General features: G+C 34.1%; 1 protein-coding gene across 10 annotated transcripts in view; it reads left to right on the forward strand.

Moving 5' to 3' along the window:
• CCDC88A (coiled-coil domain containing 88A) overlaps positions 1-18,503 on the forward strand; it is a 172,798-nt gene that overhangs the window by 94,804 nt on the left and 59,491 nt on the right. For all 10 annotated transcript variants that reach the window (XM_027865057.1, XM_027865058.1, XM_027865060.1 and 7 more), the window contains exons 12-16: positions 2,353-2,497; positions 12,514-12,698; positions 14,150-14,287; positions 15,338-16,408; positions 17,479-17,606. In XM_027865057.1, the coding sequence (XP_027720858.1) occupies positions 2,353-2,497; positions 12,514-12,698; positions 14,150-14,287; positions 15,338-16,408; positions 17,479-17,606 (1,667 nt within the window). The remainder of the gene's footprint in view (positions 1-2,352; positions 2,498-12,513; positions 12,699-14,149; positions 14,288-15,337; positions 16,409-17,478; positions 17,607-18,503) is intronic.

An 18,503-nucleotide genomic window follows, 5' to 3' on the forward strand; every position in this document is an offset into this window, starting at 1 on the left:
TAGTTTAAATTTTACCTGATTGGAGGCTTACATGAAGTAGCATAGTAGGAAATTATGCAGTATGATTGGAGAAGGGTGAACCTAGAGCCAGAAAGACCAGAAAAGAGGAAATTATAGTAGCTTGGGTATGGAAAGAAGGCAACTCATGGAGATGGAAAGAATGGGAAAGAGCTTGGCAACTAGCTCTATGAAGTGATCATGGAGAAAAGAAAAAACAAAGATTACTAGGAAGAATCTAGTGCCATTAACTCATAATAAAGAAATTAGGGCAGAAGCAGATTTTAGGCATACAGGTGGGCAGAAATAATGAATTCCGTTTTGGACTGCAGGATTTGAGCTTTGGTCATGTGGTAGTTTCAAGCTATCTGCATAGAAGTGTTTATTCGAACCCTGGGTCTAAATTAACTCAACATAGGAGCAAGTAGAGGGAGAGAATGTAAAAGGAGAAATGCCAAACTTTAGGGGGTATCTTGGCTGACCTGAGCCATCAGAAAACAGAAAAGAGTGAGGGGGTCGGGCAGTCAGTATTATACAAGTTAGGAAAGGTAGAAAGAAGGAGGAAGGCAGCTTCAGAGTTAAATGCTAGGAAAATCAGGGGGTATTGTGCACTGAAAAAGGGTCATTGAATTTGGAGATTAGTAGGTTATGAGTGACCTTGGAAAAAATCCATTTCAGTAGCATGTTGGGATGGCAGCTAGATTGCAAGAGGTTGATGAGTGAGTAGGAGGTAAGAAAATATAAAGTATACTTCCTAGAGATTTCTTACTGAAAATTTTAGAGAAAAAACAGGATAGATTGAGAGGACTTTTTAGAATAAGGGATACTAAACTGTGGTTATAGATCAAGGGAAAGGGTGATGATTGATAAATACAAGTTCATGGTAGAAATGGGAAGGGATAGGAATCATGAGGTCAGCCTTGACAAAAAGGATCGCCTAATCCAATGAGACTGGAAATTAAGGAGAGGATGAATGAGAAAATAGATTTGGGGAAGGGAGAGAGAAGCAATCAATTAAATTTCAGTAAACATTAAGCAGGAAAAAGCTTTTAGGGGAAAGTGGCTCCTGAGCTGAGTCAAGAATGGTAGAGGTAGAGCTGAGAAGGGAGTGTATTCCAGGACTGAGAGAATATGTGGGTAAGGCATGTGAAGATGAGACAGTTTGGGAAACAACTAGAAAGAAAGTTTATTTAAAATGTAAAGTGTAAAAAGGATGAATGTGAAGATTAATTTTAATAATAATATTGTTAAATAAGCCTGAAAAGGTAAATGGGTGTCAGATTATGAAAGACTTTAAATGCTGAGATGACATTTTTATTCTATATGCAATAGCCACAAAAGATTTTGGACAGAAGAACATGGTATGAGGAGAACTAAGAAAAAACTGTTGCATTTAGCAAGTAGGAAATGATGTTGGAATTGCTATATTAAAATTGAATTACACTTTGTTATTTTTGTTATTCTGCATAGTAAGGAAAAGAGATAAACCATATAACATTTTATAGTTTGTAGTTTGTTTCATACAATCCTTCTTTTTTGTTACATTTCACATATTGGAATGCTTCTGTATTTGTTGTTGGTGATTAAGTTCATAATTAAAAAAAAGAACATTTTTTAAAAGAAAAAAAGATAGCTGGTAACTTTGAAAGGAAGTTTCAGTTCAGTGATGGGTTGGAATCCAGGGTACATTTTAGCAATGAAAAATTTACAAGTCTCACTAGGAAAGGTGTAGATAAGGCTGAAACAAGATCTATGGATTATCAGAAAAAGGAGAAATGGAGGGATTATAAATCATAGCAGAGGTAAGGAGCAGATTTAGACAGATTAAAGTAGCAGGAGAGATGGAACAGGAAATTATAACCTGAAGGTAAAAAAAAAAGTGATAGTTTAAAAAAATCAGTCTTAAATTATTAAAGGATCCTTCAAAAATTCATTGACATATTCCTTGCCTGAGTGGCATAGGAAATATTGTACAAGGCTTTATGTTGTTTACTGTTTTACTTTCAAATTTAGAAGGCTACAATCAATAGATTTTTGTGATAATGCTCAAAAATATAGCTTTTCCTAAAACTATTCAGAAATATCATATAGTATCACTAAACTGTATGCTTTGAGCTTAGATGACCTTAAAAAGGGGCTTAGTGTATATTTAATAAGAATAAAAACACATATCCAAAATATTATATTTTTCAAGTTCACACTTTGGTAGAGTTAATTTCTTATGTTTTATAATTCCAAGTAATAATTTTTTAAAAAAAAATTTAACTAGTGAAATAGTAGCTAGTTAGTATAACTTAGTATTTATAGGTAATTTATATTTATATTAATCTAAAAGATACTTCTCTTTCTTCCAAGGAACGTGATATGGATAGAAAAAAGATTGAAGAATTAATGGAAGAAAATATGAGTTTGGAAATGGCACAGAAACAAAGTATGGATGAGTCATTACATCTTGGCTGGGAATTGGAACAGATATCAAGAACTAGTGAACTCTCAGAAGGTATGCCAAAATATGGTCAAAGTTCAGTAGAAACATCAGAATTATGAAATAGTGTTTTTCCCCAGATTAAGTCACTAAATTCCATATTTAGAAGGAACCTCAGTGACCATTTAGTGGAATCCATACCTAGAAAAAGAACCCTTTTTACACCATATCTGATGAGTAGCTTATCCATTCTTCTGGAAGGCGTCTGGTAAGTGGAAGCCTGCTACCTCCAGTGATAGCCCATTCTGCTTTTAAATAGTTGAAATTGTTAGGAAGTTTATCCTACACTTAAATATACCTCTTCAACCCATTGCCTATATTTTTCCCTTCTGGCACAAGGGAACTAAGTTTAATTCCCTCTCTTCCATGAGTAATTAAAATATTTAATTTCAACAAGTATTTTATTTAGGTACCTACTACGTACAAGTCTCTATGCAGAATGCTGGGTATACAGACGCAAAACCAAAAAACAATACTTTAAGGTTTTCAAAGTGCCTCACGTAGATTATTGTTTGATCCTCATAACAGTTCTGTGAGGTTAGTACTACAGTTATTACTCCCATGATACAGACTAAGAAACTGAAGTTCCTGGAGAAGAGATGAGAAAATACACATCCCTCCTTTCATTGGCTACAGGGTCTTTCAGTCTCCTTCAGTGTGTCAGATTCATCTTTGTTATAAGGGGAGGAGAGGAGAAGGGAAGTGGCTTATTCAGGAATAAATGTGATGTTTAAAAAAAAAGTAAAATTATAATTAAAAAGTAAAAGTAAAAAGGAAACTGAGGCCCAGAGAAGTGTGGTTGCTTTGGCATAGTTTACTCAGCTAATAATTGTCAGAAGTGGGATTTAAATCCAGGCTTTTTGTGACTCCAAGGCCAAGTGCATCCACTTTGCTCCATTGTTGAGCTATAATTGAAGGAACAAATTGCAGGAATTTGTTTTGAAAAACTGTACCTACTGGTAACAGATTTTGTTTTTCTGGCCTTCTCAATGAGTAGGGAGGAGGGAGGGAGGGAGAGAATTCAGAACTAAAAGTATGATAGAATTGTAAAAAGGAAGAAAAAAAAAGAAAAGAAAATTGCCTAACATGGCTTCATTAAGTCTTTGCTTCTTTAAACCGAACATTACCAGTTCCTTTGATTTCTGCTTTGATGACGTGAAATCAAGGCCCTTCACCTTCCTGGCTGCCCTCTTGACTCTCTAATAGCTATTCCTCTTATAGCTAATTGTCATTTACAAATTTGATAGGCAATCTATTAATTCTTTAATAGGTACTAATCCTGTGAGTGGAATTTTGAAGATATTTGTTAGTTATTATATGGATAATGAAGAGAGTACTCTGGATAGTGGATCTGAAAGTTACTTTGTATTATATTCATAGCATTGTATTGTATACAATATTGTATGAGTTTATAAATAAAGCATATCTCTATATATACTTACATATGTACTTATATGTACATATGCATACTTAGGCATGTGACTAAGAAACAAAATAATTTTGTATTAATTCATATTTATGTTTTTCCCCAAAAAGACTTGAGTGAGACTCTAATTGACTGAAGGATTGTAGTTACTAATCACCTACAAATGATGGTTGACAGTATTCCAGAATGTCATTTTCATTTTTTTTTTTTTTTGTTAATTCCCTTGAAATTCTTGACCCTTTGTTCTTCCACATGAATTTTGTTATTTTCTTCTAGGGCTCTGAAGTAATTGGTTAGTAGTTTGGAATAAACTGAGTAAGTAAATTAAGTTAGTAGTATTATTTTTATTAAATTGAGAATAATTAACATTTCTCTAGTTTTTTAGATCTCTCTTTAGTTGTGTAAAAAGTGTTTTGAGGTTGTGTTTATGTGGCTTTTGTTTGTGTCCTGGCAGGTACACTCACAAGTATTTTATATTTTCTGTAAATTTTCTGAATTTCTATATTTCTTCCTGCTGGATTTTCTTACTTATGTACAGAAATGCTAATGATTTATGTGGGTTTATTTTATATACTGCAGTTTTACTGAAGTTGTTATTTCAGTTAGTTTTTTAGTTGATTCTTTAGGGTTTTCTAAGCCATCACATCTGCAAAAAATAATTTTGCTTCCTTTTTGTGCTTATCCTCATTTTCTTTTTCTTGTCTTATTGCTAGAGTTGTTGTTTCTAGCACTATATTGGGTAGAAATAGTGATAATAAACATCCTTGCTTTACTTCTGATCTTATTTGAAAAACCTAGTTTGTCCTTATTTCAGATAATGTCGACTCTTTGTTTTGAGATAGGTATCACCTGTTTATTCCTATGCTTACTAGTGCTTTCTTTTTATTTTAACAAGAATCAGTATTATGTCTTGTCAGAAGCCTTTTCTGCATCTATTAATATAATTATAGGATATTTTTTTTCTAGTTATTAATGTCATCAGTTATGTTTATAATTCTTCTTATAGTAAACCAAACCTGCATTCCTGGTATATAACCAGCCTTGTCATAGTTTATAATTTTGTTATATATTGCTGTAGTCTCCTTGCTAATATTTTATTTCAAATTCCTTGGAAATATTGATCTATAGTTTTTCTATTTTGACTCTTCCTAGTATAGTTATTGATTATGTTGCTAGCTTAGGAGGAATTTGGTATAACTCCTTCATTTAGGGGGGTGGAGCTAAGATGGCAGAGTAAAAGCAGTGACTTGCTTGAGCTCTCCCCCAAACCCATCCAAATACCTTTAAAAATGACTAAACAAATTTTAGAGCAGCAGAACCCACAAAAAGATAGATGGAAACAAATTTCCAGCCTAAGACAACCTGGATGTTCTATGGGAAAGGTCTGTTGTACTGGGCTGGGAGAGGAGCATAGTCCAGCACAGGCTGTGCCAGTGTAGACCGGGCTCCAGCAAACCCAGAGCAGGCCTCAGGGGACTGAATCAGAGGCAGCTGTGGTGGTTTCCAGACTTCTCAACTCACAAACTCCAAAGACAACTTAGAAGGTCAGTGGGAAAGGTCTGTTGGACCTGGGTGAGAGAGTAGCACAGTCCAACCCTGGCCGCAGTGCAGCCTCAAACTGGCAGCAGCGGTGGCAGCAGTGGCTGCTTCCAGAGCTCTCAGCCCACAGATGGTAAGGGGATCAAACAACTGATCAGAAGGAGATTACAGGGTTCTGTTTGCTGGCACTGAGGTAGGATTCTGTTGCTTTGTCCATACTTGGATCTGGGTCACAGTCCTGGGGTGAGGAGGAGCGCTGGCATAGCAGAGCTTGTGGCAGCAGTAGAGAGTGAACCCTCCTCACAGTTCCAGGGCAGAAAAGAGTGCTTGTGGTCACTCACTGACCAGAGCACAGGCCAGAAGAGGAGTAAACACCTCTCCTTAGATCATACCACCTTGGAAGAACTGAATACTTACAGCTCCCTAGAAGTATCTCTGAAAACAGCTGCACAAAACCCCTGAAGCTTGGGACAGTACATTCTCCACACTGGAAGCAGAGCCCTACCTTAACACAAAGAGTTAATAAGTCAAGTAATTGGCTTGGAAGATGAGCAAACAGCAGGATGAAAAAACTCAGACTATAGAATCTTACTTTGGTGGCAAGGAAGATCGAAACATCAGAAGAAGACAATGAAGTCAAAGCTCCTACATCCAGAGCCTCCAAGAAAAATATAAATTGGTCTCAGGTCATGGAAGAGCTCAAAAAGGATTTTGAAAACCAAGTAAGAGAGGTAGGGGAAAATTTGGGAAGAGAAATGAGAGTAATGCAAACAAATTATGAAAAACAAGTCAACAGCTTGCTAAAGGAGACTCCAAAAAAAGTATTGAAGAAAATAACACCTTAAAAATATAGACTAGATCAAATGGCAAAAGAGATCCAAAAAGCCAGTGAGGAGAAGAATGCCTTAAAGAGTAGAATCAGCCAAATAGAAAAGGAGATACAAAAGCTCACTGAAGAAAATAATTCCTTAAAAATTAGAATGGAGCAAATGGAAGCTAATGGCTCTATGAGAAATCAAGAAATTATAAAATAAAACCAAAAGAATGAAAAAATAGAAGACAATGTAAAATATCTCTAAACAACTGACCTGGAAAACAGATCCAGGAGAGAGAATTTAAAAATGATTAGACTACCTGAAAGCCATGGTCAAGAAAAGAGCTTAGACATCATCTTTCAAGAAATTATCAAGGAAAAACTGCTGTGACATTCTCAAACCAGAGAGTAAAATAGAAATTGAAAGAATCCACTGGTCACCTCCAGAAAGAGATTCCCAAATGAGAACTCCCAGGAATATTGTAGCCAAATTCCAGAGTTCTCAGGTCAAGAAGAAAATATTGCAAGCAGCCAGAAAGAAACAATTCAAGTATTGTGGAAACACAATCAGGATAACACAAGATTTAGCAGCTGCTACATTAAGGGATCAGAGGGCTTGGAATATGGTATTCTGGGGGTCAAAGGAGCTAAGATTAAAACCAAGAATCACCTACCCAGCAAAACTGACTATAATCAATGAGGGGGGAAAATTGACATTCAGTGATGTAGAGGAATTTAATGCATTCTTGAGAAGTCAGAGCTGAATAGAAAAATGACTTTCAGATACACGACTCAGGAGAATCATGAAAAGATAAGCAGGAAAGAGAAAACATAAGGGACTTACTAAAGTTGAACTGTTTACATTCCTATATGAAAAGATGATATTTGTAACTCGTGAGGCTTTTCTCATTATTAGGGTAGTTGGAGGGAATATATATAGACAGAGGGCACAGAGTGAGTTGAATATGAAGGGATGATATCTAAAAAATAAATATAAGGGGTGAGAGAGGAATGTCCTGGGAGAAGAAGAAAGGGAGAGGTAGAATGGGATAAATTATCTCTCATAAAAGAAACAAGGAAAAGCTTTTACCTGGAGGGGAAGGGTGTGGTGAGAGGGAATGAGTGAGCCTTATCCTCATCAGATTAGGCTTAAGGAGGGAATAACATACACACTCAATTAGGTATGGAGAGTAGAGGGGAAGGAGATAAGAGAGGGAAGTGGCCATAGAAGGGAGGACAGATTGGAGGAGGGGGTAATCAGAAGCAAACACATTTGAGGAGGGACAGGGTCAAAGGAGAGAATAGAATAACTGGAGGGTGGCATAGGATGGAGGGGAGATATAGTTAGTCTTTCACAGCATGACTATTACGGAAGTGTTTTGCATGACTGTACATGTATAAACTATACAGAATTGCTTGCCTTCTTAATGAGGTTGGGTGGGGAGGGAGGAAGGGAGAAAATTTGAAACTCAGAGTTTTAAAAACATGTCAAAAATTGTTTTTACATGCAGCTTGGGAAATAAGATACACAGGCAATGGGGTATAGAAATCTGTCTTACCCTATAGGAAAATAGAAGGGGAAGTAGATGAGGGAGGAGGTGATAGAAGGGAGGACTGATTGGGGGAAGGGATAATCAGAATGCAGGCTGTCATGGGGGGGGGGGGGAGGAGAGAGATGAGGAGAAAATTTGGAACTCAAAATCCTGTGGAAGTGAATGTTGGAAGCTAAAAATAAATAAATTGAAATGTGGGGGAAAATCATTTATGAAGTATTTTAATTAATTGCTCTAAGTGTTTGATAGAATTTACTTTTAAGTTCATTTGGGCCTATATTTTTTCCTTTGGAGTTCATTAAAGGCTTGTTCAATTCCTTTTTTCTGACATTGGGTTATTTAAATTATTTATTTCTTGTTCTATTAATCAGAGTATTTTATAAATTTTTATCCATTTTACTTAGATTGTCATTTTTATTGACTTGTAATTGGGTGAAATCATTTTTTTTTTTAAGGCAGTTGGGGTTAAGTGACTTGCCCAGGGTCACACAGCTAGTAAGTGTCAAGTGTTTGGTTTGAGGCCAGATTCGAACTCAGGTACTCCTGACTTCAGGGCTGGTGCTCTATCCACTCGCCACCTAGCTGCCCCAGGTGAAATTATTCTTAAGAATTTTTTATATTTCTTTATTGGTTGTTATTTCACATTTTTCATTTTTAATGCTGGTAATTTGGTTTTCCTTCTTTCTTTTTTTAAGTCAAGTTAGTGGTTTATTTATTGTGCTTTTTTTAAAAAAAAGTTCCTAGTTTTATTTGGATTTTTTTCCTTTCAGTTTTATTAATCTGTTTTTTCTTTTAGGATTTCCATTTTGGCATTTAATAGAGGGAGTGGAATTTGTTGATTTATCCAGTTTCTTTTTAATGCATGCTCAACTTATTGGCCTTTCATTGATTAAATTTTGCTGCATCTCCAAACTTTAAGTATTTTGTGTTACTGATGTCATCATCTTTAATTAAATTATTAAATCTTTCTATAATTTGTCCTTAGACCCACCCATTCTTTAGGGTTAAGTTTTTAATCTAATTAATTTTTCATGCATTGTAGCCCGTAACAGATGTTTGTTATTTTTGTTTTTCTATACCAATGTTTGTGAGTTTTTTGGGATCTGTTTTTGTAAAGGTGCCTTGTAAACCTGAGAAATATATATGCACACACATACACACATGCTTTTTATACCTCTTTCTCTCCTCATTTCTGTACCCAACTCTGTGGATGTATGCATTCTTTCTTCCTTTGAACAGTTCAGATAACAATGAGGTTCAAGTGTTGCCTACTCCCTCCACACCGTTATTCCTTCTACTTGCATGCTACAATTATGTGCGATAAATTGCCGTATCTTTTCTGTCTTTTCCACTCCCCTTGCTGCCTACTTCTTCCTCCACTCTCTCCCTTTAAGATCATCAAACCATAATAGAACAACTCTCAGGTCCTCTGTATAATAGATACCCTCTGTGACCCATGATAATGATAGAGTTCTGAGGGGATATATTATCATCTCCATATCAGAATGTAAGCAAGTTTTCCTTCTTTAATCCCTTATGGTTGCTCGCACATATTTGTCTTTTTATGTTTTGCTTGACTCAAGTATTTGTATTTCAAAATTTTTATTCAGGTCTGGGCTTTTATCATGAGTACTTAAAAATCTTTTTTTCATTAAAGGTCCACTTTTTTCCTCTATAAGATTATATTCAGTTTTGCTGGGTAAATTATTCTTGGTTATATATGACTATTTTTTGCTTTCTCAAATATCGTATTCTAGGCTCTTTGCTCCTTTATAGTTGTGGCTGCTAAATTGTGCGTGATTCTGATTATACCTCCTCAGTATTTGAATTCTTCTGGCTCTTTGCAGTATTTTTTTTTTTTTGATCGTGGCTTTCAGATAGTCCAATGATTTTAAAATTATCTCTCCTGGATCTATTTTTAGGTCAGTTGTTTTTCCAGTGAGATATTTCACATTGTCTTCTCTTTTTGCATTCTTTTGGTTTTGTTTTATAATTTCTTGATTTTTCATAGAGCCATTAACTTCCATTTGCTCCTTTCTAATTTTTAAGGAATTATTTTCTTCAGTGAGTTTTTGTACCTCCTTTTCCATTTGACTGATTCTACTTTTTTAAGTCATTCTTCTCCTCATTGGCCTTTTGGACCTCTTTTGCCATTTTTGTTGCCATTGTTTTTCTTTAATAATAGCTAATGTAAACTAATAATTAACATTTATATAACATTTACTATAGGTACTGTGCTAAATGCTTTACAATTATCATCTCATTTGATCCTCACAACAACCCTCTCATTTTAAGAGTTCTGGGTGGTCTTCTTTTATGATTTCTTTAAATATGTCTAGGCTGTTAAAAAAAAAAAAAAGTTATGGCCTTCAGGTAGTCCAGTGATTCTTAAGTTATCTCTTCTTGTTTTCCAGAGCAGTTTTTCCTACACAGTACCTTACATTTTTCTTTCTTTTTTTTTTTTTTTTTTACTGTATTTTATTTTAGTATGTCTTATTGCCTCATGGAGTCATCTTGTTTGTCTATTATTGGTTTTAAGTGGTCTCTTCCTTGGGCAAGGTTTTGTACCTCCTGCACTAAGCTGTTTTCTTTCCAATTTATTCCTCAATGTCTCTTGTTTCTTTTTCCATTTTTTTTTCTTGCTCTCATTTGGTTTATAAAAATCATTTTTAACTTAGAAAAATTTCCACATCTCATTCAGGAATTGAAGTTGAACTTGTGCCTAAGCAGTGTTTTTCTTTCAGCCTTTGCTTATAGATGTTTTGGAGTCATTCTCTTCTAATGGGTTTTGTATCTTGTGCATCTCTGTCACTCTAATGGCTCTTAATGTGAGATTCTTTTTTGTTTTTTTGCTCATTCTTCCAGCCTACTTCTTGACTTCAGACTTTATGTCAGTGCCAGGCTTGGCTCACTTCTTTGGTGAATGTCTGAATTGAGCTTTTGTTTTCTTGGGTCCTTTGCTGCTTTCTTTGGGTATTACTTATTGCATATTCTGAGATCTCAGGAACAGCTCAAGCTAGGGGCATACAAGCTCTTTAGTCCTCTCAAAGAGATGTGATCCAGGCTGAAGCTTAATCACTAGCCTCCTTTCTGTATTTTTTAAGCTCCTGACCTGGGTTTAATTCTGTTAAGATTGCGCCTGGTTGGTCATTCTTGTAGACTGCTGGATTCAGCCACTGTCAGTCAGCTGGAAAAATGCGCTGGTTCAGACTGAGAACTGCAAGCTCCTGGGCTGGTCTGGGATTCCTGCTCTGGTTATTCCACTGCAGTCTTCAATCCAGACTAGAGGCTGAAACTGACACTCTGCTCAGTGCCTAAAGTCAGAACCATAAGCTATTGTTGTTCCCAGCTCAGTACATAACCGAGGGCTCATGATTGTTCTTCACCGTAGAATGCCACCTCATACGCATCCGCTCTTTGGTCTACCTTGGATGTGGGGCCCAGAACTAGCTTGGTGAATGACAGAGCTGCCATTTGGCAACTGTTCCCACACTCTGTGAAGTTTCCTTCCCCTTCCCTCCCCTCCCCTCCCCACCCCCCAGCCCTTTGTTCATATGAGTCCTGGACCTCTTCTCGTCATGGTACACGTTCTTAGTCCTTTATTAGTTCCACAGAATGGTCCATGCTCGGTGCCCCTGGCCAGACCCCATCCCCAGTGTCAACAGACCTCTTTCGTTGCCTCTCCATGCTATTTGGGCTTGGAAAACAAAGTATCACTGTAATTTTTTCTCCTTAGATTTCTGTATCAGGACTCTCTGGTGTATTTTCTAGATTTTTTGTGGAGGAGTTAAGTTGAAAGAGTGGAGCTGTACTCTTTCCTGCTACTTCTATGATCTTGGCTCTAACCCCAAAAGACATTTATTAAGGACTTTACCATGTGCAAAGACCCTGTGCCAGGCTGTGAATATAATGACAAAATAACAGAAATAAAAGCTAATATTTATATGTGGCTTTTAAGTTTTACAAACTGATTTAGATGCAGTATCTCATTTGATCTTCATGATAACCTCCAAAGTAGCCTCTGCTGGCATTGTTATTCCCATCCTAGAGTTTAGAGAATTTAATTTAGAAATTAATGTGGTTTGCCTATGGTCCACATAGCTAGCAGTGTCTGGAAATAGCATTCAGTCCCATACCACTCAACTCAAAGTCCAGTTCTCTTTTTACCGTGCTGCCTTGATTCACCATGCTTGATTATATGTGCTTAATGAATTTTTTACAATATTAGCTTCAGAATAAATTCATCAAAACAAAATTCATTGGAAAATTGAGGTTTTTATTGACCCAGTAATCATTTAGTTTGCCTCTGTGAGTATTTGAAAATCTTACTGTCTGTTTCCTTTCCTTAATTATATTTCCGTTATGACTTTTTTTGAGTGAGGTTTTCAGATAGATGAGGAAATGTGCTACTATTCCCATTTTATTTATAAGAAAACTAAGATGCATCAAGATTGACTTGTGCTAGAACCCAGATCTCTTGACTTCTGCCTTTTCTACTGGATTCTACAGGTGAAAATCACAAAATCCATATTTCCTGGATGTTTTTCATCTTTATCCTCCATTCAACATTCATCAAATTATATGATACAAATTAGGGACCCAATGGGCAAGTGATTCAGTAACATTTACCTAATGGTAAGGAGAGAAACAGACACATTCATAACACTGCCTACTAATGTTACATTTTTGAATTTTATAGCACCACAAAAATCTCTGGGTCATGAGGTGAATGAATTAACATCAAGTAGGTTATTGAAGTTGGAAATGGAAAATCAGAGTTTGGTGAAGACAATAGAAGAGCTTCGAAAAGCCGTGGATTCTGTAGAAAGCAGTAATTCCAAAATTCTGAAAATTGAAAAAGAAAACCAAAGACTTAGTAAGAAGGTAATGTATACGTTTATATGTATGTCTGTATGTACACATATACATATATATACATATACTACTGTGATATTAATAGAACCAGTACTTTTTAGCCTTTTATGTGACTTGAATTTTAACTGGATTTGAGTAATGCAGAAATATGCCAGTATCGGAAAATTTAATAAAGTAATTAATGGTAATAAGATTTGAAATTTAGTGTTGTATTCAAATATAGTAAGTGCTTGAAATTGTAGTTTTTGGAGCCACATAGAATTTTGAATATTATTTCATTGTAGTCTGGTCAAATACCAGTCAAATATCATTCTGAAATGGCTTTGAAATCGGTTTAATTAAATATACCTCAAAGAATTATTTCTTTTTAACTTGAGCGTTTAAATTTAGTTGCTTACTTGGGTCCATTTCCCAAATTTTTTTTAATCTTTTTAGTATGGAGCAACAAATGACACCTGGTTTAACAAATGTTATGCATAGATTTCAATATTTACTATAATAGTAGAATTGGATTAATTAAGTTTTTTTTAAGAAATATAGGACCAACCTGCAAATATAAATGAAATTTGTATTCATATTGTTGGATTTGATTTGTGATTTGAAACTGCTATTGCCTTTGGAGTATAATAAACTTTTATTATGAATATTATTAAGAATGAAGTGGAAGACCCAAACTACTTAAAGAATAAATTTTTGAATTTAATGTTTTTTACTACGAACCGGAGGCATTTATATAATTTTAAGCCTATTGAAAAATACAAACTATGTAAAAATAATTTTTTGTCTCTCTTAAATATATTGAATAACTGGCATACACTTAGAAAAATGGCTTCTCTAAATCTGTAATATAGCCTACATTGAGCTAGCATCTTGCTATATGTGTATATGTTAACTATATAAATATATGTGATATATAATATGTTTAACTGAAAACAGACTGAAACTAAACTTAAACATTTACTAGAATTGGATCCAAACCTCTTTTCCTTATTTTGTGACATTTTCCTCCCTTTTTCTTATTTCCTTTTTCCATTTTCACTTCATTATTATTTCTTCTTTTATCCTTTACACACTTCACCATTTCTTTCCAATCTTTCCCCACTTTTTCTCTCTTGCTTCCTTCCTTTCCTTCTATTTTTATTTCTTGAGATGTAAATGTTGTCTTGACTCCAAAAAATCATGTCAAGCCAAGAACACAAAATGAATAATTGTTTCAGCTTTGATAATGATTGCTTGTATCAGTTAGCATACAACCACCACACATTCAGCTTGAATTTTCCCATTGTACTTATTACTGAATCTTTAACCATGAAGAAAGTTTGTAAATGTTCTTAATACAATCTCTGAACTTTATTTAAATGTTCATCACTTTATTGTTAAAACTGAATGTTGTCTTTTGTTTTGTCGCAGTTTAGAAACTGTAAAAATATTTAATAGTCTCTTATGGGTTTTTATCCTAGCTGGAAGGTCTTGAGAATGAAATTATTCAAGAAAAGCAAAGTCTTCAAAATTGTCAAAATCTGAGCAAGGATCTAATGAAGGAGAAAGCACAGCTGGAAAAAACCCTTGAAACACTTCGAGAAAATTCAGAAAGACAGGTCCATCAATTTTCTAGTATTTAAGTAAACTAAGTATTTTTAGCCTCCTTACAAAAAATGTTTTAAAGCACATAGAAACCAAATACTCATAAGCCATTAAAATTTTTTTACAATGTTACATTTTTTAAAGTAAGGGTAGTTATGAGTTTATGTGTGTACTTTTATGAAGTACCTCAGTTCTTCAAACAATGAAGGAAAGAAATGTTAGAGATCATCTAGTCCAGAGGCTTTTAAACCTTTTTTGGACAAAGAGCTGTTTTATTTCCTCAAAGCCTTAAGATCAACCTTTGGAGTAAGGTTCAGTTGTGGACAAAATACAGAGAAGGGGAATGCAAAATGTAGACAGGTGTGGTTGCAACTATCAGCTTAGCATGCATTTAGAAATGATGGGTAAATGCTGATTTGTGGGTTGGGTACCCATTTGTGGGTTGGGTACCCATTTGTGGGTTGGGCTGACATTATTTTGTAGAAGGGGAAGCTGAAATCCACAGAAGTTTGGTACCGTGCCTGAGGTCACATAGCTAAGAAGTGGCAAAGCCAATATAGAACTCAAGTTTTCTGACTCCTGTTCTAGTAAACTGCGTTGCATGGTGTTGCAAATAAAATTTTTTCTTAATCGTACTAGAAATCTCATTGGGATTTCTTTTTAAAGAATTTGTAAATAAATTACCCACAAATATATATTTGTGTAAATTTATATTTATACATATGTTGTGAGGCATCTCTCTAATGTATATATGTGTGTATCTTTTATTTCCAACTTAAATATTTGATTGAGCTTCACAATATATAACAATAAATAGATCTGAAAGTCTTTTTAAAAAACATTAAATATCTTTTATATTCCATTAATTCCATTGTGAACTTTTTGAGGGCAAAGATCAATTTTTACAACCTGTAGTACTCTATGCACACGGTCTCAATAAATAATCAATTAAATAAACTAAGGCATAATTGGGCCTTACATGTACCACTTCACCTTATTACTCATTCAGGATTAAAATTCTTAGTTGTTATAGCACTGACAATTTTTATTTTTTTCTGAATTAGATTAAAATATTGGAACAGGAAAATGAGCATTTGAATCAAACAGTAGCGTCCCTAAGGCAGCGATCACAAATAGGTGCTGAAGCAAGGGTGAAAGACATTGAGAAAGAAAATAAAATCCTACATGAATCTATTAAAGAAACAAGCAGCAAATTAAACAAGATTGAATTTGAAAAGAGACAAATTAAAAAAGAATTGGAACATTACAAAGAAAGAGGAGAAAGAGCAGAAGAACTTGAGAATGAGTTGCATCATCTTGAAAAGGAAAATGAATCATTACAAAAAAAGATAACTAATTTAAAAATTATCTGTGAGAAAATTGAGACCTTAGAGCTAGAAAATTCTGAATTGGAAGTGGAAAACAGAAAGTTGAAAAAGACATTAGATAGCTTAAAAAACCTTACTTTTCAACTAGAATCCTTGGAGAAAGAAAATTCTCAACTAGATGAAGAAAACTTGGAATTAAGGAGGACAGTAGAATCTTTGAAATGTGCAAGCATGAAAATGGCTCAACTACAGTTAGAAAACAAAGAACTGGAAAGTGAAAAAGAACAACTTAAGAAGGGTTTAGAACTCATGAAAGCTTCTTGCAAGAAAACCGAACGTTTAGAAGTTAGCTACCAGGGTTTAGATACTGAAAACCAAAGACTGCAGAAAGCTCTAGAGAATAGTAATAAAAAAATTCAGCAATTAGAAAGTGAACTACAAGAATTAGAAACAGAAAATCAGACATTGCAGAAAAATCTTGAAGAGTTAAAAATATCTAGTAAACGATTAGAACAATTGGAAAAGGAAAACAAAGTACTAGAGCAAGAGACGTCTCAGCTAGAAAAAGATAAGAAACAACTGGAAAAAGAGAATAAACGACTCCGACAACAGGCAGAAATTAAAGATATCACACTGGAAGAAAATAATATTAAAATTGGAAATCTCGAAAAGGAAAACAAAAGTCTTTTCAAAGAAATAGGCGTGTTTAAAGAATCCTGTATCCGTCTCAAGGAGCTAGAGAAAGAAAACAAAGAACTTGTGAAAAGAGCAACCATTGACAAAAAAACTCTTATTACTTTACGTGAGGTAACTTTTAATTCCTAACTGCAAATAAATACTAGAGTTGAGCTGCATATATGCACTTATATTCCTTAAAATTTAATATTATATATACACTTGTGACTTTTAGAAGCAGCCATTGTTTTAAATATTTATTAATCTGTGAAGTCTAAACTCATAGCATTTACTAGCAATCTTTCCCGAATTGCTTGCTTTAAAAAACCAAACAAACTGAGAAAGTATTTTCATTAAAATACTAAATAAAAATGTTAATGAAATTTTTATGTAACTACCTGAACCTTAATTCAGAACCTGCACTTAAAAGTAGTTAATGTGTTGGCCTGAATTTTTAGGTTATGCTAAGTGTTGTAATAGGAGGTAGTGTTTACTTTTCCAACTTAGTAAATAAATAAATGTATCAGTTCACCAAATAGGACTACTCTCCCCAAGGAGGAAAAAGTGGTTTAAAAAAATCTGTATTAGGTTTTCTTATAGATGTGTTCTCTTGGAGCCTGCTTGATAGAAAAGAACTGAGACTGTTAGCCTCTTATTCTTTGCCATCTCTTCTACAGAGTATGGAATTTCTAAAGGTGTTTTCTTACCATGCTCAAAGCATGTGTTAAGAGCTTTTCTCAAGTGTCAAGATCTAATGGCTTTTAGACCCTCTATTCCACTATCTAGAAAGAAATTATGTAATATATTCCCAGAGATTAATTTGAACCCTGGCGATTTCTGACACATTATTGAATAGTGAATAAATATTCTTGTGATAATTTTCAAACCTAAATTATATGTAGAAATCCTATTTGTGCTATAGTTTTGGTTTTAACATTGAGAGAAAAAAGGATGTTTTGCCAAAAGAGAGGTAGGAAGTAATTAAAATTTTTCTACTTCAATTTGACTACTATTTTTTTTCCATTAAATATATAGTAATAATATGGAATGAAAAGTTCTTCAAGACTTCCTTTTTCCTTTTGAGCATTTGTAGATATCTTCAGTGAGAGTAGATGTTGGTTTTGATTGCTTAGAAAATTTTGTGTACTTTCTACTTGCATTATTTTTTAATTTATTTATTTAAAATTTTCTTTTTGGATAAGGATTTGGTGAGTGAAAAATTGAAGACTCAACAAATGAATAATGATCTAGAAAAACTTACTCATGAGCTTGAAAAGATAGGGTTAAATAAAGAACGTCTCTTGAGTGATGAACAAAGTACTGATGATAGGTGAGTCATATTGACTGTTCATCAAAAATACAATTCAAATATCCACTTTCTTCTTACCGAAACTTTGGGGGCAGAGGGTGGGGGAAGAAGGGTATATCTTTCCTGAAAATAGGAAGCATAGAATAATGTAATTTTTAGATCCAGAAGATTGCTAGAGATCATCTAGTTTCCGCCACTTCGTTTACAAATGAGGAAACAAGAGTCAAGTAATTACCTCACATTTGGACCAGAATTGTGGTCTCCTTATTTCTATGAAGTGCACTTTCCATGCAGTACATTACCTTGTATATACATTAAGCAACACAAACTGTCTTTATTCCCGGCTTTTCTCTTTTTCCTCCTGTGGCAGAAAAGTTTTGTAAGAAAAAAATTTTATGACATCAAAAGAATTGTGTGTTTGCATATACACACATTTACCAAAAAATTACTGTTATTTAAAAAAAAACTTAAGTCGGCTAAATATAAAATAATTTTGATAAATTTACACATGCAAAGTACTATTGCTAGTAAATAGTTATATAAATATTCACGGGATGAATTAAGGTTTGATTAGTAGAATTTTGTTTTGGTCATTGTGAGAATATGTTAAGACCTCAGAATACTTATTTATGATACTTTTTTAGATAGTCTGTAGTAGCAAAATGAATTAAAGCAGTAATCTAGATATTTCAAACCAAATAATTATTTCTGCACTAATTATATAGCTATTTCAGGTGAAAATTTTTTTTGTCCTTGTTTATCTGAGTAATTGGTGGCAGATTTGGTATGGACCCTATTAAAAAAAATTAAATACCATTTGCCATTTCATATTATTCACAAAGGCCTACCTTTTTTATTACTTTACTTTTAAAATTAAATTTCCTTTTCATATTAACTTAATTATCAATAAGCACAAAC

Source organism: Vombatus ursinus, unplaced genomic scaffold (assembly GCF_900497805.2).
Source record: "Vombatus ursinus unplaced genomic scaffold, bare-nosed wombat genome assembly UNPS02014778.1, whole genome shotgun sequence".
NCBI lineage: Eukaryota > Metazoa > Chordata > Mammalia > Diprotodontia > Vombatidae > Vombatus > Vombatus ursinus.